Genomic DNA, 27,614 nt, shown 5'->3' with positions numbered 1-27,614 from the left:
TCCTCCTCCTCCTCTCCCACTCCCCACCGCAGCCCTTAAAGCCCCCGGGAAGACGGCCGGGAAAGCCGGCTCTGCGGAGGAAAAGTTGGGAAGTTGGGCGAGGAGGGCAGCGCTGGGGAGTGTTTCGCGGGGAGGGGGAGAGGGCCCGGCGCCTTCCAACGGTGCCGGGCACCTAGGGAGGGCTCGACGCGTCCAGCACTGGCCGCTGGGAGGGAGGGGAAGGGTCGGGATTGGGAAAGTGGGGAGGGGGGAGCCGAAGCCGGTCCCGGCTGGTCCTGGCCGCTGACGATGCGGCTGGGAGCTGAGCACGCCTGGAGCCTTCCCCATGGAGGTCCCCCACCTGCAACGGCGGGGTTGCAGCCTGGAGAGATCACAGGTAGGGAAGAGACCCCCCCCGCCCCCGACCCCCTTTGCCCCTCTCCCGCCCTTCCCCCCCCTCCCCATTCCCGGCCACCAGTCCCCGCGCCACCCCTGCCCCCTCCGTTTTCTGAGGAGGCTGCCGTAGCTCCCCCCATCCCCCCCACCCACCCCAAAAGGGTGCGGAGCGTTTAGGGGCGGGGGGGAAGGGGGGACGGAGGAGCGGAGGGGCATCCCCGGATTCCTGTGCCATGTTCACGGAGGACCCAGCGCACAGATCCAGCCGGAGCGGCCGGCTGGCCGGCCGGGATCCCGGGGACCCGGGAAGCCGGGAAGCCGGGGAGGGCGCGCAGGGTAGGAGGAAGGACCGGTTGGGGGGGATCGGAGGGGCTTCCCGGAGGAGGAGGGGTCGCCGGGGGCCGGGGGAGGGCGGGGGGAGAGAGGTGGGGGGACTTGGGATTCTGGGGAGGGGGGATTGGGAATTCCGGAGGGGCTCTGGGGAAGAGAGATGGAGAGGGAGAAGGGGACCCAGGGGCCCGCGTCCTGGTAAAGGCGGCGGGATTGGGGGAATCCCGGGAAGCGCCGGGCCGGATCTGCGTTATTCCCGGGGGGCCGGGTCGGGGGTGGGATCTAAGAGGACCCTACCTGGGATCCCACCCGGCTTCTCCGCTTGTTCTGAGATGGGGAAAACTCGGCGCGCGCGTGTGCGTTTGTGTGTGTTTTGAGGGTGGGGGTCTTGAGTCGTCTTTAAGAGGCTCCAGGCCTTCGGGGGTCCGCTCAGACCGCGGCTGTTTTCATCGAGACTGTTGGAGGCAAAGGAGACCCCTTAAAAGTTCTGATCTTGCTCTTTTTGCGGGGGAGGGGATGGGGAACGGGGGAGGTCGAGCTGAGAAGCCTCCCTCCCGGGACGTGGTGGCCCTGCTTCCCCAAGGACCGGCTGGATGTTCCCCTGGCCTGTAGGACGGGAAAAGAGGTGATTTGAACCCTCTCAGCCTTTGGCCTCCCGTCTTTTTTGGGGGGGCGGGGGGGCGGAGGGGATCGTGGCTAGGGCTCTTCCAGATGGTCTGGGGAGGGGATGTTAGGGTGGAGGGGTCACTTTCTAGAAAAGGCTAAGAGCGGAGCCTCCTTGGCTTCTGGGTCCCTCCCTGATGGGGGAGAAGGAGAAATGGGAGAAGGGATGGGGGCGGGGGGGGGGGCGTTCAGAGGATGGGGAGGGTTTTTGGGGGGGGGGGGATAGGGGGTCCTGAGCGGGGTCAAGCGGTTACCGGGCCAAAGGGCATGTGCGCAAAGTGGTTAGCTCGGTGACACCCCCCCCCCCGAAAGCTGGCCCGGACTCTGTCTGCGACCCAGGGAGTCGCCCACCCATCCGAATTCTGGGCCGGGAGAGAAGTTAGGGTGGACGGGGGCGAACCTGCATCGGGTGGTTGCAGCCAGGACCTGCTAGGGCCTGTTGCTCCCACCCTGGAGGTTGGCACGGGGTTGGGAGGTGGGGGGTTCTCCCGGGGAAAGTTGCGGGAACTTTGGAGTAGGATGCGAGAAACGCACCGGCGAGTGTCCGTGTCCAGGAATCGTGAGGGTATTTCTTAAGCGCTCACTATGTGCCAAGCACTGTTCTAAGCCCCGGAAAACCCGGGGTGGACGATGTCCAGCTTTCCTGCTGGCGGGGGGTCGGGATGGCAGGTGGTTTTAGTGGAAGGGGAGATTCTCTCCCCCCCCCCCCCATTCATCCAAAGAGGGGCATTTCATTCATTCAATCGTATTTATTGAGTGCTTACTATGTGCAGAGCGCTGTACTAAGCGCTCGGAAAGGGCACTGCAGGGCCATCCTCTCATAATTATAATAATGATGGCACTTGTTAAGCGCTTACTATGTGCAAAGCACTGTTGTACACCCCCTCCTCCCTGCCCCACCGGGATTCCAAGCGCTTGGTCCAGTGCTCTGCGCACAGTGAGCGCTCGATAGATAGGATCGAATGGATGAGAAAGCCCAGGACGCCCCTTTTTTTTCTAGCCAGGCCAGACCGCTGCCAACTCATCCGTCCTAAACCTTGCGGGGAACCCCCCGCCAACCAAGCTTTTGTCTCCAAACGGATGAGAACCGCCTGGAGACGTGAGACCAAACCTGCCCCCCGGGTGGACAGACCTCCATTCATTCACCCAAACTATTTACTGCGCCCTCCCGGTGTGCACAGCACTGCCCTAAGCGCTTGGGACAGCACACCGCAGCAAGCGGTCAGCCCGTCGTGGACATGGAACCTGTCCGTTTGTTATCCTGTCCTCTCCCTAGCGCTTAGTACGATGCTCTGCGCACGGGGAGAGCTCCATAAGTACGATCGGCTGACTGCCTGGACGACAGCCGGAGCTGAAGGGAGTTTGGGGCTGGGCGAAGGGAGGATCAGAGTGGCTAGAAATACTCGGCGCCTTTTTAAAAATTAAAAATAAAACGAACCCCAACCTCTTGCCTGGAGATTTTTTAAAAAGTTAGGAATGACAAGCTTCCGGGCATCACTGAGAGATCGCGGCTCCACTGGAAGGGAGAGAGAGGGGAGGGAGGGAGGGCTTGATTGGAAGAAGACGTCCTGGGAGGAAAGAAAAATGACAAAATATTATAGTGATTAATAGAGACCTTGGGAGCGACCACAAAAGCCAAAACAGAAAAGAAAAAATCCCCACGGATTTCCATGGAGCCTGCTGGTGAAAGACTTCGAGGAGCTATGAAGTCCGACGTGGAATCTAAATATTAAATCTGATCCTGTATTTTAAAAGATGAATAGGCTCATATAAAAATATCAATCGTGGCGTGTTGGGAGGGTGGCGCTGACTACCGGGGCTGCTGTTTGCAGTAGCATCAGGAGACAGGACGTCTAACATTGAAGCTGAACTGTGAGATTGAGTTACAGCTGTTGAAAAACAGTTCACTGGCTCAATCTGCTAATTATAGTGCTGGAAGGAAAAAAAAAAAAAACAACGGGTCGTCGTTTCCCTTTCCAGCCCGGGTGACCAGTTCCCGAGTGTTCAAAATAAGCTCCGCCGCCCCCCACCCTCACTCTCAACTGTCACAACAATGGGAGGCGAAAGCAGAACAAATCTCCTAATCAAGATTTTTTTTTTCCTCCACTGCTATACATTATCTCATTCATTTATTCTCTCTCTATCTCTCTGTCCCTCTCCTCCTTTTCTCTCCCCCTCCCCTCGCCACCCTATCAGGCTCTGAGCGTATTATTTGTGGAACGATAAACCATTAAAAATTAAAAATAGGACTGTGAGATGGAAGAGATGGAAATCCAGAATGGGAAAGAAAAGGAGGAGGAAGGGGGAGAAAAAATGAGAAAGATGGAGGGGGGCGTCGGGGGGGGGGGGGGAGTTTCATTTCTCTAAGAGAGAGTTTCATTTCTGAAAGAGAAGCCCGATGGCTAGTTTCTTATTATTTACAGGAAGGTGATATTAGTAATGCAGGTGAGAAAGAAATCAACAGAGTCCGCCGAGAAATCAATACGGAATTCAAAAACAATTATTAATGTCATTTGACTGGTGGGTTTTTGTTGGGTTGGTTTTTTTTTTTTTTATTCTCCCTCCATCTCTCCTGGCTCCAGACGCTAAACTGTCTGAATAATTTGCATGGCTACTCTATCCATTATTTCCGATGCCTTTCCTTTGAAAGCGGCTGGGACGTGGCCGGCCGAAGTCTAACTCCATCGGAGGACCGGTATTTTCATCTGTAAATTAAAGCAATTACGCGGCAGATATTATATTATGTGTACTGTGGTCTCCAGATAGTCATCCATCACCCTCAATCGAGCTGTCAGAGTGGGCAGATTCGTTTCTGGGAGGCAGTCTTCCAGCTGGGGAGAAGAAGAAGAACATCATCATTAATTAGAGTGTGACCCTGGGGCTATTCACATGTCTGAACCCAGGAATCTCTCTGAGCAAGTCTGCGCACCAGCGACCTCACCGCAGCGCTCCGCACGTTCCTCTCCCCTCCTGCCTTTCTGCCTGTCTCTCTGGGTCTGTCTCTCTTCTCCCTCCTTTCTCTCCGTCTCTGTGTCTCCGTCTGTCTCTGCCGCTCTCCTTGGGAGACCAGAGGCCCGGGCGTCCGGTTTAAGGGCGGTTAAGCAGTTTAATGATTTGCTCTTGGTCACCGGGAAGGGCGGTGAGTCCCTCCTGGCCGCCGGAATTAGTAATGATGGTAATAACGACGATGGCATTTGTTAAACGCTTAAGCTGTGCCAGGCACTCTTCTAAGCGCTGGGGTAGACGCGAGGTAAATCGGGTTGACCCACGTGGGGCTCCCAGTCTTCATCCCCATTTGACAGATGAGGGAACTGAGGCCCAGAGAAGTCAATAATAATAATAATAATGATGTCGGTATTTGTTAAGCGCTTACTATGTGCCGAGCACTGTTCTAAGCGCTGGGGTAGATACAGGGTCATCAGGTGGTCCCGCGTGAGGCTCACAGTTCATCCCCATTGTACAGTTGAGGGAACTGAGGCCCAGAGAAGTAAAATGACTTGCCCCAGGTCACACAGCGGACGAGTGGTGGAGCCGGGATTTAGAACCGTCCCCCTTGGGCCGGGGAAGCAGGAGGGAAGATCTGAAATCGTATTTATTGAGCGCTTAGTGTGCGCAGAACCCTGTGCTGAGCGCCTGGAAAGTACAATTCAGCGACAGATAGAGACGATCCCTGCCCAACAACGGGCTCAGAGTCTAGAAGGGCTCACCGTGTGTAGGGCACTGTACTAAGCGCTTGGGAGAGGACACTATAGCAATAGAACAGCCATTCTCGGCCCAGGAGGAGTTTCCAATCCTGGTGGAGGGGGGCATTTCAGCCTTCCTGCGGGGGGCGGGGAGGGGGTTACACTTTGGCACTGGGTCTCCCGAATTGGGGTCGGGGGTCGGGGGAGAGAGGTGAGAGCCCGATCGATGCTCACACCCAGCTCCGGGGAGCAGAGACTGAACCAAATGGATGGGGCGCTTTGGGGCCTTCTGGTTGAGTAAAGCCCCTCTCTCTCGATAGTAGTGCGCTCTTTTTGTCCCCGATCGGTCGAGGGCTGGTGGAGGGGAGGGGGCGAGGGTGGGAAAGGGGTGATATTTGGAGCCCGGCCTTGGAAATCATCTCCTCCAAATGCATCACAAGCTTCCTGACCATCACCTTGCTGGAGAAGTCCTCCTTGCTCTAGCGCGTTCCCCCAGCCGAGCCACGAATTTTCCAGTTCCCCCAGAGATGGGATGGGGATGGGGAAGGGATTTGGAGGAGGGGGAGAAGCAGGGAAGTCCCGCCTCGGGCTAAGGAATGGGGGAGACTCCAAATGAACTCGAAAACCCGGAGCTGGCGGGTTCCGAATTTGGAGTGCAGAATGGCCGTCAGTCAGCCTGAGCTAGAGACGGGACAGTTCCGGCATGGCCTAGTGGCTTGAGCCCGGGCCTAGGAGTCAGAAGGACCTGGGTTCTAAACCAGTCTGCTGTGTGACCTTGGGAAAGTCACTTTACGTCTCCGTGCCTCAGTGACCTCATCTGTGAAATGGGGATGGAGACGGTGAGCCCCCCTCTACCCGCCCCCCACCCCCCCGGGGGACAGGGACTTTGTCCAACCCAATTTGCCAGTGTCTACCCCAGCGCTTAGTAGAGTGCCTGGCACAGAGTAAGCGCTGAATTTCCGGGACTCAGACAACTTGGCTCGGAATGGGAAATACACACAGACACACCACACTCACAAACTCACTCTCTCTCTCTCTCTCTTTCACACACACACAAGCGCACACCACACTCCCAAACTGTCTCTCTCACACACACACACAAGTACACACCACACTCACAAATAGTCTCTCTCTCACACAAGTACACACCACAATCACAAACTCTTTCTCCCCCCCCCCCCCCCCCCCCCACACACCAGGTATGAAAGAATGCTGGAAAATCGACGATGGGTAACTTTTCCAATCGATTTGTTTTGAAAGTCAAAACTCTCGATCTTGGGTTTGATAGTTTCGGGGGAGCCCTAGGTCCAAAAGACCAGTTGGAGCTCCATCCGACGCAGAATCGTAATTACGATTTTCTCTCCAACTCCTTTCCACTGGAAATATTGCTCCCTGCAGTTATTTCTTAGATCCCGGGGATGGGAGTTACGTGTTTAATCGGACATCTGAGCTAGGAGATACAAAGAAAAGAGAAGTCGTTGTCGTGAGGTTTATCGCCAGCGTTCGTGCTAATTTAAACTGTTGATTCAATCTTAAATGAAGATTCACTCTCGTGTCCCTTCATATGTCTCATTTGTAATTGAGACTAATTATTACAGCGGAGTGGGAAGAAGCAGCTGCTCATTAATTAATTTCTAATTAAAAGTGCTTACCATCCTTCAGTGACTAAGGAGGAAAAAAAAATCATTAGTTGGTGCAATATTGATTTTTGATCAAAATCGTAAAAAGTACGACGAATGCCCGGTGTTTGTTTTCTCCATGCGAAATTCCCAACTCGGATTCAGAGCATATGGACAGCCACCTCATTGCGGATGGCGAATTCTCCGCCCGCAATCTGATGCGCCCCAAATGAATATTAAACTTGCAGTCGGGTCAGTTTGAGTGGGTTTTATCTGACGTCAGAGTCTCTGCTGCTTAAAAAAAAAAAAACCACAACAAAAAAACGTTCAACCGACTTGACGTGTTTGTACGACTCCCACCCCCCCCTTTTTTTTTTCCTTTGGTAAAATATGTATCTGTGTGGCCACCGTGATAGATCCTCAGAGACACCCCCCAGCCCCTAAACAGCATCGCTTTTTCGTTGGAGAGAGGAGTATGCGCCAGGGTCTTTGCAGCACCCTGTATCTTCAGTTTTAAAAAAAAGTTTCAGGGGCACGTAGATCAATTAAATATGGTGTTGTGCTTGGTCCTGTAAGCATCCAGGTAACCGTGGTTACCGATCAATCGGTACCATAGAGGAAACCGGGAGAATCCCCCGACTGGACGGAGGAATCCTCGCTTCTCGACCCTAGGAAACTCCTGTACCATGTCCTACCCTCAGTTCGGATACCCTTATTCCTCGGCACCCCAGGTAAGACCTTATTTTCCGCTAATGGATTGGATATTCCCCCCCCCCTCCTTTCTTATTGATCGCCTTCGAGTGGGGCCGGCAGCTACGGTGTTCCTTCGGTGAAACTTAAAAAAGAAAAAAAAAGCTTTAGAGAGAGCGTTGGGATTGACTCAGCTTCCCTTATTCTCGCCGGTGTTTTCAGGCGGGAGAATTCCTTTTTCCACCCATTTGGGGAATCCGAAGGAGAATGGAGGAAATCCTGGCCGGAGAGGGGGAGAGGAGGGAGAAAGGGGGGAGAGCTGTCTTGGACACAGGTTTTAAGTTCTTTTTTTAGATCCTGCTTCTCCAAAGAGGAAATAGCTAAGTGCCTTAAACGAGTAATTAGAGAAACGTCGGGGAATACCTAAAGGACGGCAGATTAATAACAGATGTGAGCGTGCGTGCGCGTGTGTGTCAGCGTGTCTGTGCGTATTAGAAATCCGCAGCCAAGGTAAACACACACACCAACGATTGGGGAAAACGCTCTTCGGAGGCGCAGATGGAAGCTTAAGGTGGGGAGGGGTGGGGGTGGGGGGCGGTCCTTTCCAAGCGGTTTGTAAATCGGAGGGGTAAAAAGTAACTTTGCAGGATCCAGGTTTGGGATATCCAAACCTCCGGCCCCCGGAATAGAGAATGTATCCCTTTGGCCTCAAAGCCATCATTCGTTCGTTCGTTCAGTAGTATTTATCGAGCGCTCACGATGTGCAGAGCACTGCACCGAGCGCTCGGCCTGGACAATTCGCCAACGGATAGGGACGGGCTCACAGTCTAAACGGGGGAGGCAGACAGCGGAGCAAAACGGGACAAAACGAGACGACGTCATCAAGATAGATAGAAACGCGGAGACGTCCCCCCTCGTCACAAAATAAATGGGGTGATAGGTACAAACGAGCACCGTGCCGAGGGGAGGGGAAGGGGGAAGAGCGGAGGGCGGGAGAGGGGGGGACCGGGGAGGGGAGGAGGAGCGGAGGGAAAGGGGGGCTCGGACCGGGAAGGCCTCCCGGAGGAGGGGACCTCTCGGTAGGGGCCACCGGCGGGGTCTGAACCGTCCTCGGCCCCCCCGGGTATCTCAGGGGCATCGGTGAGGGACGGGAATCGACACCGCAACGGGGAGCGGGCGGGAGGAAGTGGTCCCGGCCCCGACATCCCTCAGAGAGGCCGCGGGGAGTCGGGGGACGTGGGTTCTAATCCCGCCACTCCTCTGCCGGGCGACCTGGGTTCAAGTCCCCTCGCCTCCGGGCCTCGGCGACCTCATCCGTCAAAGGGGCGTGAAGACTGCGGGCCGGCCCGCTCGCCACGGACGCTGCAAGGGCGGGGTCCCTCCCGCCCTGACGGCCCCGCCTCTTCTCCTTTCCAGTTCCTGATGACCACCAATTCCCTGACCACCTGCTGCGAGTCCGGCGGGCGGCCGCTGGCGGAGCCCGGGGCGGCGGCGGCGGCGGCGGCTCAGCCCCCCGTGTACTGTCCGGTGTACGAGAGCAGGCTGCTGGCCACCGCCAGGCACGAGCTCAATTCGGCCGCCGCCCTGGGGGTCTACGGAAACCCCTACACCGGCCCCCAGGGCTACGGCAACTACGTCACCTACGGCACCGAGGCCTCCGCCTTTTACTCCTTGGTAAGACATCCCCCCTTCCTCCCCCCCCCCCCCCGGACCCCTCCCCCGGACCCCTTCAAAATGAGAAACGACATGCGACTACCTCCCTCTCTCCATCTTCCTCCCCCCTCTCTCCATCCTCCTCCCTCTCTCCATCCTTCCCCCCTCCATCCTCCTTCCCCCTCTCTCCACCCTTCCCTCCCCCTCTCTCCACCCTTCCCTCCCCCTCTCTCCACCCTCCTTCCCCTCTCTCCATCCTCCTCCTCCCCTCTCCATCCTCCTCCTCCCCTCTCCATCCTTCCTTCCTCCCCTCTCCATCCTTCCTTCCTCCCCTCTCCATCCTTCCTTCCCCCCCTCTCCATCCTTCCTCCCCCTCTCCATCCTTCCTTCCCCCCTCTCCATCCTTCCTTCCCCCTCTCTCCATCCTTCCTTCCCCCTCTCTCCATCCTTCCTTCCCCCTCTCGCCATCCTTCCTTCCCCCTCTCTCCATCCTTCCTTCCCCCTCTCTCCATCCTCCTCCTCCCCCTCCATCTTCCTTCCCCCTCCATCTCCTTCTCCCCTCTCCATCCTCCTTCTCCCTTCTCCATCCTTCCTTCCCCCTCTCTCCATCCTTCCTTCCCCCTCTCTCCATCCTCCTCCTCCCCCTCCATCCTCCTTCCCCCCCCATCTCCTCCTCCCCTCTCCATCCTCCTCCTTCCCTCTCCTTCCCCCTCTCTCCATCCTCCTCCTCCCCTCTCCATCCTCTTTTCCCCCTTCCATCCTCCTCCTCCTCCTCTCTCCATCCTCCTCCCTCCTCCTCTCTCCATCCTCCTCCTTCCCCCTCTCTCCATCCTCCTCCTTCCCTCTCCTTCCCCCTCTCTCCATCCTCCTCCTTCCCCCTCTCTGCATCCTCTTCCTTCCCCCTCTCTCCATCCTCCTCCACCCTCCTCCATGCTCTCCACCCTCCTCCATGCTCTCCACCCTCCGCCATGCTCTCCACCCTCCGCCATGCTCTCCATCCTTCTCCACCCTCTCCATCCCCCTCCCTCCATCCTCCCCCCTCCATCCTCCTTCTCCCTCCATCTTCCTCCTCCCTCTCTCTCCATCCTCCTCCCCCCTCTCTTCATCCTCCCCACCCTCTCCATAAAGAAGCAGTCCTGGCTTAGTGGAAAGGAGCACGGGCTTGGTTTTAAGCCCGGCTCTGCCTCTTGTCTGCTGTGTAACCTAGGGCAAGCCACTTTTAACTTCTCCGGACCTGCTACCTCATCTGTTAAATGGGGATTAAGACGATGAGCCCCATGTGGGACAACCTCATGACCTTGTATCTACCCCAGAGCTTAGAACAGTGCTTTGCACCTAACAGATACCATACTTATTAATAATTATTATTATTATCATCCTCATCCTAGAGAAGCAGCCTGGCTTAGTGGCTAAAGCCCGGACCTGGGCGTCAGAAGGTCGTGGGTTCTAATCCCGACTCCGCCACTTGTCGGCTGGGTGACCTTGAGTAAGTCGCTTCGCTTCTCCAGGCCTCAGTGACCTCATCTGGAAAATGGGGATTGAGACTGGGAGCCCCACGTGGGGCAGGGACGGTGTCCAACCCGATTTGCTTGGATCCACCCCAGCGCTCAGTGGCACATAGTAAGCGCTTAACAAATACCATTATTATTATTATTATTATTATCATTATTAATCATCCTCTCCCCAGCCTGGCCTCCTCTTCCTACTCAAAAACTGATGCTTCGGGTCCAGTGGGGGAGGAGGTGGAAGAGTGATCTGGATTATTATTTTCCCACCGTGTGGTGGAGATGATTGGTGCTGGAGGCTTGTGTTTCCTTTTCTTTTCTTTTTCTTTATATATATATTTATCCCCTTCCTCTTCCCTCCGGTGGGCTATCGGTCCCACTACTAGCTGCGGGGACAGTGAAAAACAACCCGAGTTTCGTTAAAAGTGGCGTCCCAGAGCCAGTCGGAATGAGCTTTCCCTTCGGACACATCGTTTCGGGGAGGGTTAATGCGTCTGCCGGATTCCTTCGCTGAGAAGGAAGTCGGGCAAAGTTAGTGTGGAGCCGCGGGCCGCCGAAATTCGCCCATCTGCTGAACGATCCGGCTGCTCTCTGTTTCCCGGGGCCTCGGGGAGGGGCCGTGGATGGGCAGGAGACAATGTCTCCACCTCGGCCGGGTCTGCTAAACTTTGCAGAGCTGGGGCGAAAGACCCGGAGAGCGGTTTTCGCGGCATAAACCCAGCACCCGGCCCTCGGTTCAGCGCTGCGCGCACAGTGAGCGCAGTTTTAATAACAACTACGAGAAGCAGCCTGGCCTAGTGCGCGCACAGTGAGCGCAGTTTTAATAACAACTACGAGAAGCAGCCTGGCCTAGTGGAAAGAAAGAGCCCGGAGCTGGGAGTGCAGAGAACCCGGGTTCTACTCCCGGCTCCGTCCCGAACCTGCTGCGCGACCTGGGGCAAAAATCTTTCCATTTCTCCGTGCCTCAGTTCCCTCATCCGCAACATGGGGATTCGGTGACCGCTCTCCCTCCTACCTGTGAGGCCCGGTCTACCCCAGGGCTTCGTACAGCGCTCGGCACAAAGTAAACGCGTAACCGAACGGCTGCTGTTATTATTCATTTATTCAATCGCATTTATGGAGCGCGTACTGTGTGCCGAGCAGTGTACCGAGCGCTTGCTTATTATTAGTATTATTACTACACAAAGCACGGCCGAATGGACAGAACCCGCGCCTGGGAGTCAAAAGGTCACGGCTTCTGATCCCGGCTCTGCCGCTTGTCTTCTGTGTGACCTTGGGCGAGTCCTTTGACTTCCCTGTGCCTCAGCTGCCTCATCTGTAGCATAGGGATTAAGCCTGAGTCCCGCCTTCATCTCGTATCTACCGCGGCGCTTAGAACGGTCCTTGGCACATAGTAAGGGCTTAACAAATACCGTAATTATTATCAGCGTCATTCTCTGGGCCTCGGTTACCTCATCTGTCAAAAGGGGGGATGGAGACGGCGAGCCCCAGGTGTGTCCCATCCGATTCGCTCGGTTCCACCCCGGCGGTTTAGAACAGTGCCTGGCACGTAGTAAGCGCTCAACAAATACCTCAGTGGTGGTATTCTCTGGGCCTCAGTTACCTCATCGGTCAAAAGCGGGATAGAGACGGTGAGACGGGGACCGCGTCCCACCCGATCTGCTCGGTTCCACCCCAGCGCCTTAGCAGGGCGCCTGGCACGTAGTAAGCGCTTAACGGATACCCTAGTTATCATCGGTCTTATTGTCTGGGCCTCGGCCACCTCACCCGTCGAAGAGGGGGATGGAGACGGTGAGACAGGGACCGCGTCCCACCCGGTCTGCGTGGTTCCACCCCAGCGCCTGGCACACAGTAAGCGCTTAGCAAATACCATCGTATTATTGCGATTATTATCATTCCAAAGAGCGGGGAGCTGTTTCGGGGAAGGCAGAAGGGGCTCCGCACCCCCAACAGGATCCGGAGCCGATTAATGTCGCCTGATTCCTCTTATAATTCCTGATTATAGAATAGTTTCGACTCGAAGGACGGGGCTGCATCGGCGCCCGCGGGAATTACGCAGGCGGCGGCGGCGGCGGCGGCGGCGGCCTATTACCCTTACGATCCCACGCTCAGCCAGTATCAGTATGACAGGTGAGAAACCAACCGACCGACAACAACAGAAAAGCAATCAAACGCGGGAATCAAGGAGAGAGAGAGAAGAGAAAAAAAATCCCTCTGCTCGGCCTCCCCTCCCCTTCTCCTCTCCCGAGCACGATGATGTATTTTCCCCGCAGTGACAGAGGGGAACTGTTAGGCCGGCGGGGTGAATTTCCACCCGAGACGGACGTGGCGGGGTGTGTGTTGTGTGTGTTTTTGTGTGTCGGGTGGGAGAGTGGGGGGCGGGAGGGTGTCAGGCCTCCACGGGGACCTCCTGTTTCCAATTCCCCCCCTCACTGGCGACAGGCCACCCGGGCCTCCCCCCCTCCTCGAGTTTGCAATCCGTGTCTACTCGGATAAATGATCCCGGTAGGCCCCGCACCGTCCTAAACGCCGGGGCGGATGCGAGCAAATCGGGTTGGACCCCGTCCCTTTCCCACATGGGGCTCACCGCCTCGATCCCCATTTTACAGATGAGGGAGCTGAGGTTTAGAGAAGGGAAGTGACTTGGCCGAGGTCGCGCGGCGGACGAGTGGGGGAGGCGGGATTCGAACTCACGGCCTTCCGACTCACGGGCCCGTGGCCTATCCACTAGGCCGTGCTGAATTCATGCCGCTTGAATGCACTGCGCTCTCCCGGGCGCTTAGTACGGCGTCTCTCTTGCTGAATGGTACTTTCCGAGCGCTTAGCACAGTGCTCGGCACACAGTTAGCGAGCGCTCGATAACTACGAATGAATGAATGAACGCTCCGCCCACGGTAAGCGCTCAGTAAATAGCAACGAAGACGAATCGTCGTCCAGGGGATAGAGCCCGGGCCTGGGAGTCAGAAGGGCACGGGTTCGAAGCCCCGCTCCGCCACGTGTCTGCTGTGTGACTTTGGACCGGTCCCTTAACTTCTCTGGGCCTCACTCTCCTCCTCCGCGAAATGGGGATTGAGACTGTGTGCCAACCCCATCTGCTTGTATCCAACCCGGCGCTCAGCGGCGTGGCTCAGTGGACAGAGCACGGGCTGGGGAGGCGGAGGTCATGGGTTCAAATGCCGACCCCGCCGCTTGTCGGCTGTGTGACCGTGGGCAAGTCACTTCACTTCCCTGGGCCTCGGTTCCCCCATCTGTAAAATGGGGATTAAGACTGGGAGCCCCACGTGGGACAACCGGATCGCCCTGTATCCTCCGCAGCGCTTAGAACGGTGCTTTGCACATAGTAAGCGCTTAACAGACGCCACCATCATCATCATCATCATCATCATCATTATAGTAAACGCTCCAACAGAGCTCCATCACCGTTGATGGTCGGCCAGACTTCTGCCACCTAAATCGCACTTTCCAGCGCTCAGTCCAGAGTTCTGCGCACAGTAAACGCTCAATAAATAGGATTAACTGAGCGAATTTGGGTGGGCCCGGGGTTTGCTGACCTTTTGATGGAAGTGTGTTTGCGTGGGAGTGTGTGTTTGTGGCGGAGGCTGGGGAGAGGGAGGTTAGGGAGTCGTTTAAATTCTTCTGTGACGATCTGCTCCTGGACGGAAGCCTCGACCTCTACAATAATAATAATAATAATGTTGGTATTTGTTAAGCGCTTACTATGTGCCGAGCACTGTTCTAAGCGCTGGGGTAGACACAGGAGAATCAGGATGTCCCACGTGGGGCTCACAGTCTTAATCCCCATTTTACAGATGAGGGAACTGAGGCCCAGAGAAGTGAGGTGACTCGCCCACAGTCACACAGCCGACAAGTGGCAGAGCTGGGATTCGAACTCATGAGCCCTGACTCCACAGCCCGTGCTCTTTCCACTGCGCCACGCTGCTACAAAGAAATGTGGCATTTTCTCTCTCCCTCCCCCTGTTGCAAACTAGTCGGAATTTGGGGAGGGGAAGAGTTAGGCCTGTTGGTTTACCCGGGGGCTTAGGACGGCGCTCTGCGATAGGATAAACGCTCCGTAAAAAGAAGCAGCGGGGCTCGGGAGTCAGAGGTCGTGGGTTCTAATCCCGGCTCCGCCACCGATCGGCTGTGTGACTAGGAGCGGGTCACTCGACCCCCCTGGGCCTCAGTTCCCACATCTGTGAAACGGGGGCGGAGACTGAGCCCCCACCTGGGACAGGCCGCTGACCTTGGATCTCCCCCGGCGCTCGGGATAGTGCTTGGCACATAGGAAGCGCTTAACAAATGCTTTCATCCTCAGTATTAAAGAGAAGCGGTTTGACTGAGAGAAGCGGCGCGGCTTAGTGGAGCGATCGCGGGCTTGGGAGGCAGAGGGCGTGGGTTCTAATCCCGCCCCCGGCCCCGATCGGACTTCGGGCAAGCCAGTTGACTTCTCGGGGCCTCAGTTCCCTCATCTGTAAAATGGGGCTGAAGACCGGGAGCCCCACCTGGGACAACCTGATGACCTTGGATCTCCCCCAGCGCTTAGAATAGTGCTTGGCCCAAAGTAAGCGTTTAACGAGTGCCATTATTATTATTATTATTATTATTAATAAATAGTCTCATTCTAGGGACCGCCAACGTCCCGGAGGGGCAATATCTCTAATCTTTGCAGCCGGGGCCGGTCCAGGCTCCGGTTTACCCGCCCAACCCGTCTCCCCCATCTCAAAAATCCCCTCCTCCAATTTTTGGGGACGCGGAGGGGGGCTCGAAGTGGAGAGTGGGTGGGTGGAGGAGGGTCCTCCGCTCCTGTTTATTAGCTTTAAAACAGCAGGGAAAAAAAAAAAAAACAACCCAACAAACCAACAACCCTCCACTTGGGCCATTTCAACCTTTTAAGCCCACTGGGCACCGGTGACCTTTCGTGGATCCGCGCATTAAATATTCAGGTGAAGTCCGGTGTCTTAGGCGTCGCGTTTTCATTTCTTTTATTTATTTATTTATTTATTCATTTTACCGTTTCACGAACAAAAGGGTAGGGGAGACGACTCATAAAGGAAGGGGATGAAACGCATTTCTATTAAGGGCCGTACCCCGAGGTCATCTGGATCTCTCGTCTCGGAAGGGGCGCTTAGCAAATCGTTCGAAGGGGCAGCACTTGGAGCGGGCCATGTGCAGGACTGTCATCTCGCATTCGGGTAATGAGGATGGCGTTCGTTAAGCTTTCTTCCTAGAGGTATTGTTCCCGTGGGCGCTGGATCTTGCGTCTGCATGAAAAAGACGTATTTTCCTTTCCCCCCGGTGCGGTGGAAATCACCGCGCCGGGCAAATAATTTGCAGCTTGAACACGAGCTTTCTTTTCTTTTGAAACTTTGGGGGTGTGTGTGTGTGTGTGTGTGTATAATAATAATAATAACGATAGCATTTGTTAAGCGCTTACTGTGCGCCAAGCACCGTTCTAAGCGCTTGGGGGAGGATTCAAGGTAATCAGATTGTCCCACATGCGACTCGGTCTTCATCCCCATTTTACAGATGAGGCCACTGAGGCCCAGTGAAGTGACTTCTCGTGGCTTAGTGGAAAGAGCCCGGGCTTGGGAGTCAGAGGTCGTGGGTCCCAATCCCGCCTCCGCTTGATTTTTGGGGCCAAGTCGCTTCACTTCTCCGGGCCTCAGTGGCCTCATCTGTAAAATGGGCATGAAGACTGTGAGCCCCATGGGGGACGACCGGATTATCTTGTATCGAGTCCAGCGCTTAGAACAGTGCTTGGCACACAGTAAGCGCTTAACAAATACCAGCATCATCATCATCAGTAAGCGCGCAATAATGCGATTGAATGGATGGATGGATGGATGGATGGATGGATGGATGGATGGATGGATGGATGGATGGATGGATGAATGAATGAATGGGGGGTGTGAATGTATGAACGATCGCCGTGCTCGCGAAGCTCTTACTCGACGCTAAGCACTGTGCAAGGAAGATGGAGGATAATCACATCAGACCCAACCGCCAACCCTCAAGAGGCTCCCGATCTGAAATCGGGAGTGCGCGTGATGGTTTTTGAGGCGTTTATCATATGCTAAAAGCACTGTGCTAGGCGCTGGGACCCAGGGCCGGATAATCAGATTATCCGAAACCCAAGCCGGCTCTCGGTCTAAATTTAAGTGTGTGTGTGCGTGTGAGCGTACGGAGATGTGTACGTGTGGATGGGTAAGCGTGTGTGCGTACGTGTGTGTGAGCATAGACCATAGTCAGTCATTCAGGCGCATTTACTGAGCGTTTACTGTGTGCAGAGCACTGTTACTGAGCGCTCGGGAAAGATCAGTTCAGCAGTAGAGACAATCCCTGCCCACAGTACGTGTACGTGTACACGGGTCTGCGTGTGTGTGTGAGATCATATTCATTCAATCCATTTATTGAGCGCTTACGGCGTGCAGAGCACTGTACTGAGCGCTATTAAAAGGTCACTTCGGCAGTGGAGACGTTTCCTGCCCACAGTACGCACGTGTGTGTATATGACTACGTGTACGGGGGCACGGGTCCGCGCGCGCGCGTGCGTGTATCGTCTCTATTCCTGTAGTGTACTTTCCCAAGCGCTCAGCACAGTGCTCTGCACCCAGTCAGCGCTCGATAAACCCGTTTTTGAATTCATTCCCTTGTATTTCTTGAGCGTCCACTGTGCGCGGAGCCCCGTCCTAAGCGTTCGAATGAATACGTGCGTTTGAAATGAGGGCAAGAAAGCCCCTCGCTCCCTTTCCCAAAGGCTCCCCTCCGGGCTAGGCCGGAGTTTTGTCGTTCAGTGGTATTTCTTGAGCGCTTACTGAGTGCGGAGCACTGTACTGAGCGTTGGAATGAATCTGAGCGTTTGAAATGAGGAAGAAAGCCCCTCTCTCCCTTTCCCAAAGCCTCGCCAGCGGGCTAGTCCGGATTTAATCATTCAGAGGTATTTCTGGAGCTCTTACTGTGTGCAGAGCACTGTACTGAGCGTCGGAATGAATACGTGCATTTAAAATGAGAGGAAGAAGGCCCCTCGCCCCCTTTCCCAAGGCTCTCCGGCGGGCCAGTCCGGAGTTAATCATTCAGTGGTATTTCTTGAGCGCTTACCGTGTGCCGTACATTCCAAGCGCTCAGTACGGTGCTCCGCACATAGTAAGTGCTCAATAAATACTATCGAGTGGATGCAGAGCACCGTACTAAGCGTTGGGACGAAATACCGTTCTCGTCCGTCCGTCTCCTCCGATTTGACCGTAGGCCCGTCACAGGGCAGGGACCGGCTGTATCTGTTACCGATTTGGTCATTCCAAGCGCTCAGTACAGTGTTCCGCACATAGTAGGCGCTCAATAAATACTATGGAATGAAGGAATGAACACGTGCGTTCGAAACGAGAGGAAGAAGGTCCCTCGCCCCCTCTCCCCAAGGCTCCCTGGCCGGGCTAGTCCGGAGTCAAACGTTCGGTGGTATTTCTTGAGCGCTTACTGTGTGCCGTCCATTCCAAGCGCTCGGTACAGTGCTCCGCACGTAGTAAGCGCTCGATAAATACTACCGAAACGAACGAGCGAACGCAGAGCACGGTACTAAAGCGTTGGGGATGCATCCGGGCGCTTGCGAGGAGAGGAAGAAAGCCCCGCGCTCCCTTTCCCAGAGGGTCCCCGGCGGGCCAGGCCGGAGTCGATCGTTCGACGGTATTTCTCGAGCTCTCACTGGGTGCGGAACCCTGTACTGAGCGCTCGGGCGCCGCGCCCTTCTCCCCCGGGCCTCCGGCTCGTGGCAGGTACGGCACGATGGACGGGGGCACCCGCAGGAAGAACGCCACCCGGGAGACCACCAGCACCCTCAAGGCCTGGCTGCAGGAGCACCGCAAGAACCCCTACCCCACCAAGGGCGAGAAGATCATGCTGGCCATCATCACCAAGATGACCCTCACCCAGGTGTCCACCTGGTTCGCCAACGCCCGGCGCCGCCTGAAGAAGGAGAACAAGATGACCTGGCCCCCGAGGAACAAATGCTCCGACGACAAGCGACCCTATGAGGAGGAGGAGGAGGAGGAGGAGGAGGAGGAGGAGGAGGAGGAGGAGGAAGAGGAAGAGGAGGACGCACAGGACGGCGCCCTCAAGAGCGACAAGGCTGACGGTCGGTTCGCCCGCGGGGCTCCCCGGGAGAGGGAGGGCCCGGGCGGGGGCTTCGTCTTAAGCGCCTACCGCGTGCCGGGCGCCGGGGCGGATGCAGGCTTAGCGGGGGCCCCCCAGCTCTCCGTCCCGCCTGGGCCTCGGGGTCTAGGTCGCGGCCCCCTTTTTCCAGGGGAGGATAACGATCCCGATCCCGATGGAATTCGTTAGGCGCTTACTATGTGCGAAGCGCCGTTCTAAGGTCCGGGAAGGATACGAGGCGATCGGGCTGCCCCCCCGTGGGGCTCACGGGCTTCACCCCCGTTTTACAGATGAGGGGACCGAAGCCCAGAGAAGTGAAGTGGCTCGCCCCAAGTCACACGGCTGACAAGCGGCTGAGCGGGACTTTGAACCCGTGACCTCTGACTCCCAAGTCCGGGCTCTTTTCCACCGAGCCACGTCGCCTCTGTAGTGATTACGGTATTCGTTAAGCGCGCACCGTGTGTGAGGCACTGTCCTAAGCGCTGGGGTAGATAGTCTTGCCCGAGGTCACCCAGCAGGCAGTTTGGCAGATCAGAACCCGGGGCCTCTGACGCCCAGGCCCGGGCTCTTTCCACTAGGTCGCAGGGCTTCTTACTAGGCCGCTCTGTTTCGACCCGTCGCTCGCCCGTTTCTCGCTCAGTAACAGTGCTCTGCCCGCCTTCGACCCGTCGCTCGCTCGTTTCTCGCTCAGTACCGTGCTCTGCCCGCTTTCCACCCTCCGCTCGCTCATTTCTCGCTTAATGCAGTGCTCTGCACCCGGCGCTCAATAAATGCGATCGATTGATCGATGCCCGCCTAGAGGGTCACCCTCCCCTCTCCCCCTTCCCCGCGACGACACTTAAGCTTCACCGAATTACACTCTCTCCGTCTTTCAAAGTCCCCTAAAAACCTCAAGTCCCCTCAAGGCCTTCCCAGATTACCTCCTCCCCTCCATCCTTCCCCGTCTTGGCCTCCTCTACGCCCCTGCCGGCACCCATGTATTTATCTACTGATTGACTGATTTATGCCCTTGTGCTGATTCTTTCTACTGAATAATGCTAATAATGTTGGCATTTGTTAAGCGCTCACTATGTGCCAAGCACTGTTCTAAGCGCTGGGAGAGATACAAGGGAATCAGGTTGTCCCAGGTGGGGCTCACGGTCTTCATCCCCGTTTTCCAGATGAGGGAACTGAGGCCCGGAGGAGTGAAGTGACTTGCCCTGAATCTCCTGCTCATTTAAATACCGCATCGTCATCCGTTTGAGTTTCTCACCTTATCGGAGCTCTCGAAGGCAGAGGCCGGGCGGTTTACAATCGAAATGCTCCCCGAGTGCCTCACACGTAGTAGTCGCCCAGTAAGAGAAGCAGCCTGGCTCAGTGGAAAGAGCCCGGGCTTTGGAGTCGGAGGTCATGGGTTCGAATCCCCGCTCTGCCACTCGTCAGCTGTGTGACTGTGGGCGAGTCACTTCACTTCTCTGGGCCTCAGTGACCTCGTCTGCCAAATGGGGATGAAGACTGGGAGCCCCACGTGGGACGACCTGATTCCTCGGTGTCTACCCCAGCGCTCAGAACGGTGCTCTGCACATCGTAAACGCTTAACAGATACCAACATTATCATTATTATACAGCGCCTTGTACCCAGTAGGTTTCCGGTATCGGGATCCGCACCCAGCAGGCGCTCAGTACGGTGCGGTCTGCCCAGTCGTAGCCCAATACGGTGCGCTTCGTACCCAGCGGGCGCTCAGTACAGCGGGCTACACACAGCGGGCGCGCCGTCTGCCGCTCTTCTTTCCTCAGTAGGCACCCAGTACAGTGCCTACAGCGTCCGGTGCCCAGCAGGCGCGCAGAATGATGGATGCGGACGATGGTGGTGACAATACTAACGATAACGATGATGGCGCTTGTTAAGCGCTACGTGCCAAGCGCTGTTCTAAGCGCTGGGGTGGATGGAGAGAGCATGGCGTAGTGGAGAGAGCCCGGGCCCGGGAGGCCAAAGGTCGTGGGTTCTAATCTGCCACTTGTCTGCTGTGTGACCTTGGGCAAGTCGCCTCACTTCTCCGGGCCCCACTGACCTCCTCTGGGAGCCCCACGCGGAGCCGGGAACCGGGTCCAACCTGATTTGCTTGTATCCATCCCAGCGCTTAGTACAGCGCCTGGCACATAGTCAGCGCTTAACAAGTACCGTCATTATTATTACGAGGTAATCGGGTTGTCTCACGTGGGGCTCACAGTGTTAATCCCCATTTTACAGAGGGAGGCCCGGAGAAGGGAAGCGACTCGCTGAGGGTCATCCGGCAGGGAAGTCATTCAGTCAATCAGTCGTATTTATTGAGCGCTTACTATGTGCGGAGCACTGTACTAAGCGCTTGGAAAGTACAATTCGGCAACAGAGACAATCCCTACCCGACATTGGGCTCACGTGATGTGTACAGGTCTATAATTCCGTTTATCTATTCTGAGGCTGTTGATGCCCATCTACTTGTTCTGTTGTCTGTCTCCCCCATCTATTCATTCATTCAATAGTATTTATTGAGCGCTTACTAGATGCAGAGCACCGTACTAAGCGCTTGGAATGAACAAGTCGGCAACAGATAGAGACGGTCCCTGCCCTTTGACGGGCGCACGGTCTAGACTGTGAGCCCATTGTTGGGTAGGGCTTGTCTCCATCTGTTGCCGAATTGTACTTTCCAAGTGCTCAGTACAGTGCTCGGCACACAGTAAGCGCTCGGTGAATACGATCGAATGAACGGGTGAATAGAAGGGGGGACGGCCAGCGAAACAAAACAAGTAGACAGGTAGCAGTAGCATCAGAACAGAGAAATAGAATGATAGATCTAATTCATTTAATTAATGTTGGTATTTGTTAAGCGCTTACTCTGGGCCAAGCACTGTTCTAAGCGGTGGGGGAGACACTAGGTAATCAGGTTGTCCCACCTGGGGCTCACAGTCTTCATCCCCATTTTCCAGCTGAGGTAAGTGAGGCACAGAGAAGCGAAGGGCTTTGCCCAAAGTCACACAGCCGATAAGTGGCAGAGTCGGCATTCGAACCCACGACCTCTGACTCCCAAGCCCGGGCTCCTTCCACGAAGCCACGCTGCTTCTCTAAACACATCAGCTAGACACGTCATTAATAGAATCAAGAGAACGATAGATCTGTCCATGCATACACCAATGCTGTGGGGCGGGGAGGGGGCGGCGAGCAGAGGGAGGGAGAGGGGGCCATGGGGGGAAGGGAGGAGCAGCATGGCCCGGTGGCAAGAGCACGGACCTGGGAGTCAGAGGTCACGGGTTCTAATCCCGGTTTCGCCACTCGTCTGTTGTGTGACTTTGGGCAAATCACTTCACTTCTCTGTGCCTCAGTTCCCTCAGCTGTAAAATGGGGATTGAGACTGCGAGCGCCTCGTGGGACAATCCGATTACCTCCTATCTCCCCCAGCGCTCGAAAGAGTGCTTGGCACATAGTGAGAGCTTAACGAATACCATCATTATGACTATTATTATCATTTAAAGGGGGAGCGGGCTCAGAGCGGGAAGGCCTCCCGGAGGATGTGAGATTGGAACCAGGTCCTTCTGGCTCCCGAGCCCGCGCTGGGAGGGGAGAGGGTGGAGGGAGGGTTTGGGGGGGCGGGGGGGGGGTCCCCTCTCTAACTCCTGCCCTTTCGTTTCCGGTCCGCCTCCCGGCCCCCCGCCCCCCTCGGCCCGCAGACCCCGCGGGCAAGGACGATCAGGAGCTGGACCTGAGCGACCTGGACGACCTCCACCCCATCGAGGCCCACAGGCCCGGCGGCCTCCAGAAACGGCCCTGCCAGCCCCCGGGGGCAGACCCCGGCCCAAAGACCCCCGCCCCGGCCCAGATGGGCGGGGGGGGAGAGGAAGGGGCCGGAGGAGACGGGGGCAGCCCCCTGGACCGGGACCGGCCCCGGGACCAGGCCCGCAGCTGCCTCAAAAATGTGCTGCTGGAAGGCGGCGACGCCAAAATGGCCTTCCACCCGCCGGGCGAGCCACGGATCCTGGAGGCCAAGCCCCGCATCTGGTCACTAGCCCACACGGCCACCTCCCTGAACCAGACTGAATTCCCTTCGTGCATGCTCAAGCGCCAGGGACCCTCTTCCTCTTCCTCCTCCTCCTGCTCCTCGTCCTCCTCCTCCTCTTCGTCCTCGTCGTCCTCTTCGACGCCGGGCGGCGCCTTGGACAGACAGCAGGACTCCCCGGTCACCAGCCTGAGAAACTGGGTGGACGGGGTGTTTCACGACCCCCTCTTCCGACACAGCACTTTGAACCAGGCCCTGGGCGGCCCGGCCGTTTCCTGGCCCGGCAGCAAGGAGGCCATCCTGGAGCCGGGGGGCTTGGCCCGCTCGCTGGGCCCCGGCTCGGCCCTGCTGAAAGGACAGCTGGCCTCCTTCCCCCCCGCCCACCACGACCCCAACAAGGAGTTCCTGGCCTTCCCCAAAGCCGGCAGCAAAATGTTCTGCTCCTAACCGCGCCCCGGGCCTCTCTTTCTCTTTCTCCTACCCCTTCCTTCACCTCTTCTCCTTTCTCCCCCTTCTCCTCTTCCTCCCCATCCTCCTCCTCTCTCTCCCTCCTCCTCCTCCTGCTTCTCCATCTCCTTCTCCTCCCTCTCTTTCCCCTCCTCCCCATTCTCCTCCTGCTTCTCCTCCTCCTCCTTCCTATTCCCCTCCCTCTTTCCCCTCCTCTCCTTCCTCATCTTCCTGCTTCTCCTCCTCCTTCCCATTTTCCTCCCTCTCTTCCCTCCTCCTCCTCCTCCTCCTCCTCCCCATTCTCCTCCCTCTTTTTGCCCTCTTTCCCATCCTCCTCCCTCTTTCTCCTCCTTTTCCTCCTCCTCTTTCTTCCCATCTTCCTTCTCCTTCTCCTTCCTCTCCTCCTCCTCCTCCTTCCCCTCCTTCCCATCCTCCTCCTCCTCCCCATTCTCCTCCCTCTCTTTCTCCCCCTCCCCATCCTCCTCCTCCTCCTCCTCTTTCTCCCAATCTTCCTTCTCCTCCTCCTCCTCCTCCTCCTCTCTCTCCTTCCTTTCCTCCTCCTCCTTCCCCTTCCCCTCTTTCCCATTCTCCTCCTCCTCCCCATTCTCCTCCCTTTCTCCTCCTTCCCATCCTCCTCCTCCCCCTCTTCCCTACCCTCCTCCTCCTCCCCATTCTCCTCCCTCTCTTCCCCTCCTCTCTATCCTCCTCCTCCTCCTCTCCTTCCTCCCCATCATCCTCCTCTCCATCCTCCTCCCTCTCTTCCCATTTCTCCTCCTTCTCCTCCTCCTCCCCATCCTCCTTCTCCTCCTCTTGCCAAGGAGCGGACACCCCGCCAGAAAAGACCGGGACAGAGTTTCAGTTCCAACCCTAAACTTTTTCTTTTTCCCCTTAAAAAAAAAAAAACAAAAAGAAAGAAAAAAAGTTAAAAAGTAAACAAAAAGGCCAAACCAACCAACCGAAAATGGATGATTAAAGTTCTGCTTGCTTAAGGAAAGCGGACAGACTTCTCTGAGTGGATGTTTCGAGGAGTTTCACTTTGGCTACGACTTTCAATAGCATTGTGACAATAATTTAACTCCGTGTTTTAAAAAAAAAAAAAGAAGAAGCACGTGCTATGTTGTAGGAGTACTTAACAAAACAAGTTTACATCCAAAAGTTTACAGAGGCGAAATTTCAATTCGAAGTTTTTCATTTTAAGGCATGCCAATATTAGTTACGAAGACTTTTCAGACGTTTTCCCTTCTGATTTCATTGTTAGCATATAATTCTCACCGACTGCACTTCTCCCAAGTTTACACTATTGCACAAACTTAACTTGACAAATGAGATGTTAATAAGGTATGTTCACTCCAGTAAAGTGTCTGTTTCAGAGGTTAAAAATAATAATACTAATAAAACCAAGTGGTGGTATTTTGCATCGCAAAACGAGTGAATTCCAGGTTTAGGGTTTGCACTGGGAGACGCACTAGTGGGTGCCGAAACTGGGAAGATGTGACTCCTATCTATTAAACCCGAGAGGAGGAAAGGGGGAGGGGAGAGGGATGTAAAAGGGAGAGAGAGGGGAGGGATATTCAATTTCAAGCAAGTCACTGACATACGTTGACTAAAAACTACATTTTTAGGGGTCTTTTTTTTTGGGGGGGGGGTTAATTCAGCTACAAGGAGGACCATCTTTCGGTGGAATTTCAGGTTACTGTTTCCTTGGGTAGGAAAGCAAATGTCTAGAACAAAAACAAGCAAATGAGAGTCTGGTTCTTTCTCTTGCCTTGGTGGGGGGGGGGGGGGAAGTGCATAACCTCTACTCCTCTCTGGGTCACCAACTGAGCTCCCTTGGTCCGACTGTCCAGCCAGAGGCGGTGGGTTGTGGAGCGGAGAAGACCCCGCCGGCCTGGGGGAGAACAGGGGATCGTTAAACTGGAGCCACCAAGAGAGCCCATATAGTATTATTTCTAAAGGACTGACAGATCTCCTCCCTTCCTGCTCCCAATTTTTAGCCCTCCTCCCCTGGAAGGAGAGACGTTTGGCGGGGAGGGGGAGAAGAGGCCGGCCACCGTTTTAGGAGGTTTGGAGGCAAAGGAATCCGCAAGAACGGGATAGGATGGGATAATAACTAAGGCATTTGTTAAGCGCTTACTATGGGCCAAGCACTGTTCTAAGCGCTGGGGTAGATACAAGGTAATCAGGTTGTCTGACGTGGGGCTCACAGTCTTCATCCCCATTTTCCAGATGAGGTAACCGAGACACAGAGAAGTGAAGTGGCTTGCCCAAAGTCACACAGCTGGTAAGTGGCGGAGACAGGATTAGAACTCACGACCTCTGACCCCCAAGCCCGGGCTCTTTGGGATAGGTGCAGCTCCGCCATCGATGAAGCGACGGCTTCACTGGGAAAACTTGATTTTTCTTCTTCTACAACCATTTTCACTCCAACCTCCTCCGTTCGTTCCTCCATGGGGAGGACCGTTGATTGCCCATGAATATTTCAGCATTTCAGGACCGGTGCCTTACAGGTTTTGACATTAGAGAGCAGTGGAGGGAAAACGCCTCCAGGGTGGGATTCTTGGGGCTCCAGGAGAACTCCACCGTTCAGATCTCACTAATATATTTCCCCCCTACCTCACACCTACCCCGCTCTCCCCTCCCCCGCCACCCTCAACCCTGCTCATTCATTCAATCGTAGCGACTGAGCGCTTACTGTGTGCAGAGCACTGTACTGAGTGCTGGGGAGAGTACAATACAGCAATAAATAGACATACAACAATAAACAGACACATTCCCTGCCCTCAACCATTCCCTTTCCGAAGAAAGGGAGGAATAAGGCAACGAGCGGAGAAGGTAGGGCACCAGTGGATTTAGGAAAAGAATAGGAAAGCTGAAGTTTGCGGAGCTACACGTATGGGAGGACAGGGACAGAGACACAGAGATGACAGAGAGCAGATTAGAATCCAAGAATCAGATAGGCAGGATGCCTCTTTCAGGTTCTGATTATGATATTTGTTTTTGGTATTTAATGATGGTATCGGTTAAGCGCTTACTACGTGCCAAGTATTTGTTTCACGCATCCTACGTTCAGGCCCCGTACTAAGCCCCGGGGTAGATACAAGCAAACCAGGTTGGACACAGTCCGTATCCCACGTGGAGTTCGCGGTCTTAATCCCCATTTTACAGATGAGGGAACTGAGGCACAGGGAAGTGAGTTGACCTGCCCGAGGTCACACAGCAGACGAGTGGCGGAGACGATCATTACACACGGAAGGAGGGAGCTCGGGTTCAAAGGGCAGGTTTCAGAAGGAAAAGTGAAATCTCTAATTAGCCGAATCCAAGGAAGACTTGGAGTCTAGACTGTAAACTAGCGTGGAAGCTCCTCGTGGGCAGAAAACGTGTCTACCAACTCTGCCGTATTGTAGTCGCTCAGTATGCTTGCTCTGCACACAGTAGGCACTCAATAAATACGACTGATTGAGAGAGCGACCTGGGCCTAGAAAATTCAACCACCCTGGGCTCCGTGGATTGCCACGCGATGCTATCAATCGATCGATCGTATTTGTGGAGCGCTTACTAGGTGCACAGCCCTACACCGAGTGCTTGGGAGAGCACGCTACAACAGAATCAGCAGACACGCTCCCTGCCCGTAACGACTTTACGGTCCGGTCAGTCGGGTTTATCGAGCGCTTTTCCGTGTGTAGAGCACCGTACTAAGCAGTCGGGAGAGCCCCCCGTGACAGACACGTTCCCCGTCCGCGACGAGCTGGCGACCAAAGATCCCGGCTTCCCTTCCCTTTCCAACCTCAGGGCCTGCCCGGCTCCCGCTATTCCTGAATTGAAGATCCGAACTACGGAGACTCGATCCAAGCCCTCTTGCTTCCCGGTGTGCCTCTGTAATTGGATTGTATCCAGTCATATCCCCTGTCATTGTATTGACTTTCGCTCTCTTGGATGATATTATCGAGATCACTGAACCTCTCTGCTGATCTGGCTGTCAAAAGGCTGAGACAGGAGCCCCCGGCCTGGAAAACGTACATCAGCCAAGATAATTTGAAGTGAAATTTTCATTTTGACAGTAAACCCCTCAATTTCTAAAGGCTCCACACCCGGAGATCTCGGTGGCAGGGGAAGGCTTTGCCGAAAGCCCACGTCTTAAACTGAAAAGGGCAAAAGAACTCGAATTAGTTGTAATAGATAAAAGGGCAAAAATAAAGAGTCAAGGGTACTTGACAGTAATGGCGAAAGTGGATTCCCGGGGGAAGCGCGTTTGCAGCTCCGAGCTGGGCCGGGAGGAATTTTAATGCAGCCGGGGCGGCCGGCGAAGCCTCCCCTTGAAACCCTCTAGACAAAGCAAATCGTGTTCAGCTAAAATAAGGCACCGAGAGTCCGGGGGGCAGGAGCTGGGGATGAAAGGGATGGAGGAGGGGGTAAGATGGGGGGAGTGGGACAGACAGACGTGGATTTAGCCCGAGCGAGGACCTGGATGGACTGGGGGCCTTGGGGGAAAGGGGTTCT

General features: G+C 55.6%; 1 protein-coding gene across 1 annotated transcript; it reads left to right on the top strand.

Annotated features, from left to right (window-relative positions):
- On the top strand, nucleotides 1-23,204 carry IRX4 (iroquois homeobox 4). The gene is made up of 6 exons (XM_029053973.1): nucleotides 1-376; nucleotides 7,247-7,401; nucleotides 8,777-9,034; nucleotides 12,524-12,648; nucleotides 18,285-18,643; nucleotides 22,345-23,204. The coding sequence occupies exons 2-6, from the start codon at nucleotides 7,357-7,359 to the stop codon at nucleotides 23,115-23,117; spliced, it is 1,560 nt and encodes a 519-aa protein (XP_028909806.1). The 5' UTR covers nucleotides 1-376; nucleotides 7,247-7,356; the 3' UTR covers nucleotides 23,118-23,204.
- The last annotated feature ends 4,410 nt before the right edge of the window (nucleotides 23,205-27,614 follow it).

Source organism: Ornithorhynchus anatinus, chromosome X3, assembly GCF_004115215.2.
Source record: "Ornithorhynchus anatinus isolate Pmale09 chromosome X3, mOrnAna1.pri.v4, whole genome shotgun sequence".
Taxonomy (NCBI): domain Eukaryota; kingdom Metazoa; phylum Chordata; class Mammalia; order Monotremata; family Ornithorhynchidae; genus Ornithorhynchus; species Ornithorhynchus anatinus.
Note: the sequence above shows the minus strand (reverse complement) of the source record. Positions and strands in the feature narration are given on the sequence as shown.

Coding starts and splice junctions, on each gene's coding strand:
- IRX4 (XM_029053973.1), top strand. CDS start 7,357: ATGTCCTACCCTCAGTTCGGATACCCTTATTCCTCGGCACCCCAG. Junction 9,035..12,523: donor CCTCCGCCTTTTACTCCTTG/GTAAGACATCCC, acceptor TCCTGATTATAG/AATAGTTTCGACTCGAAGGA. Junction 18,644..22,344: donor CAAGAGCGACAAGGCTGACG/GTCGGTTCGCCC, acceptor CTCGGCCCGCAG/ACCCCGCGGGCAAGGACGAT.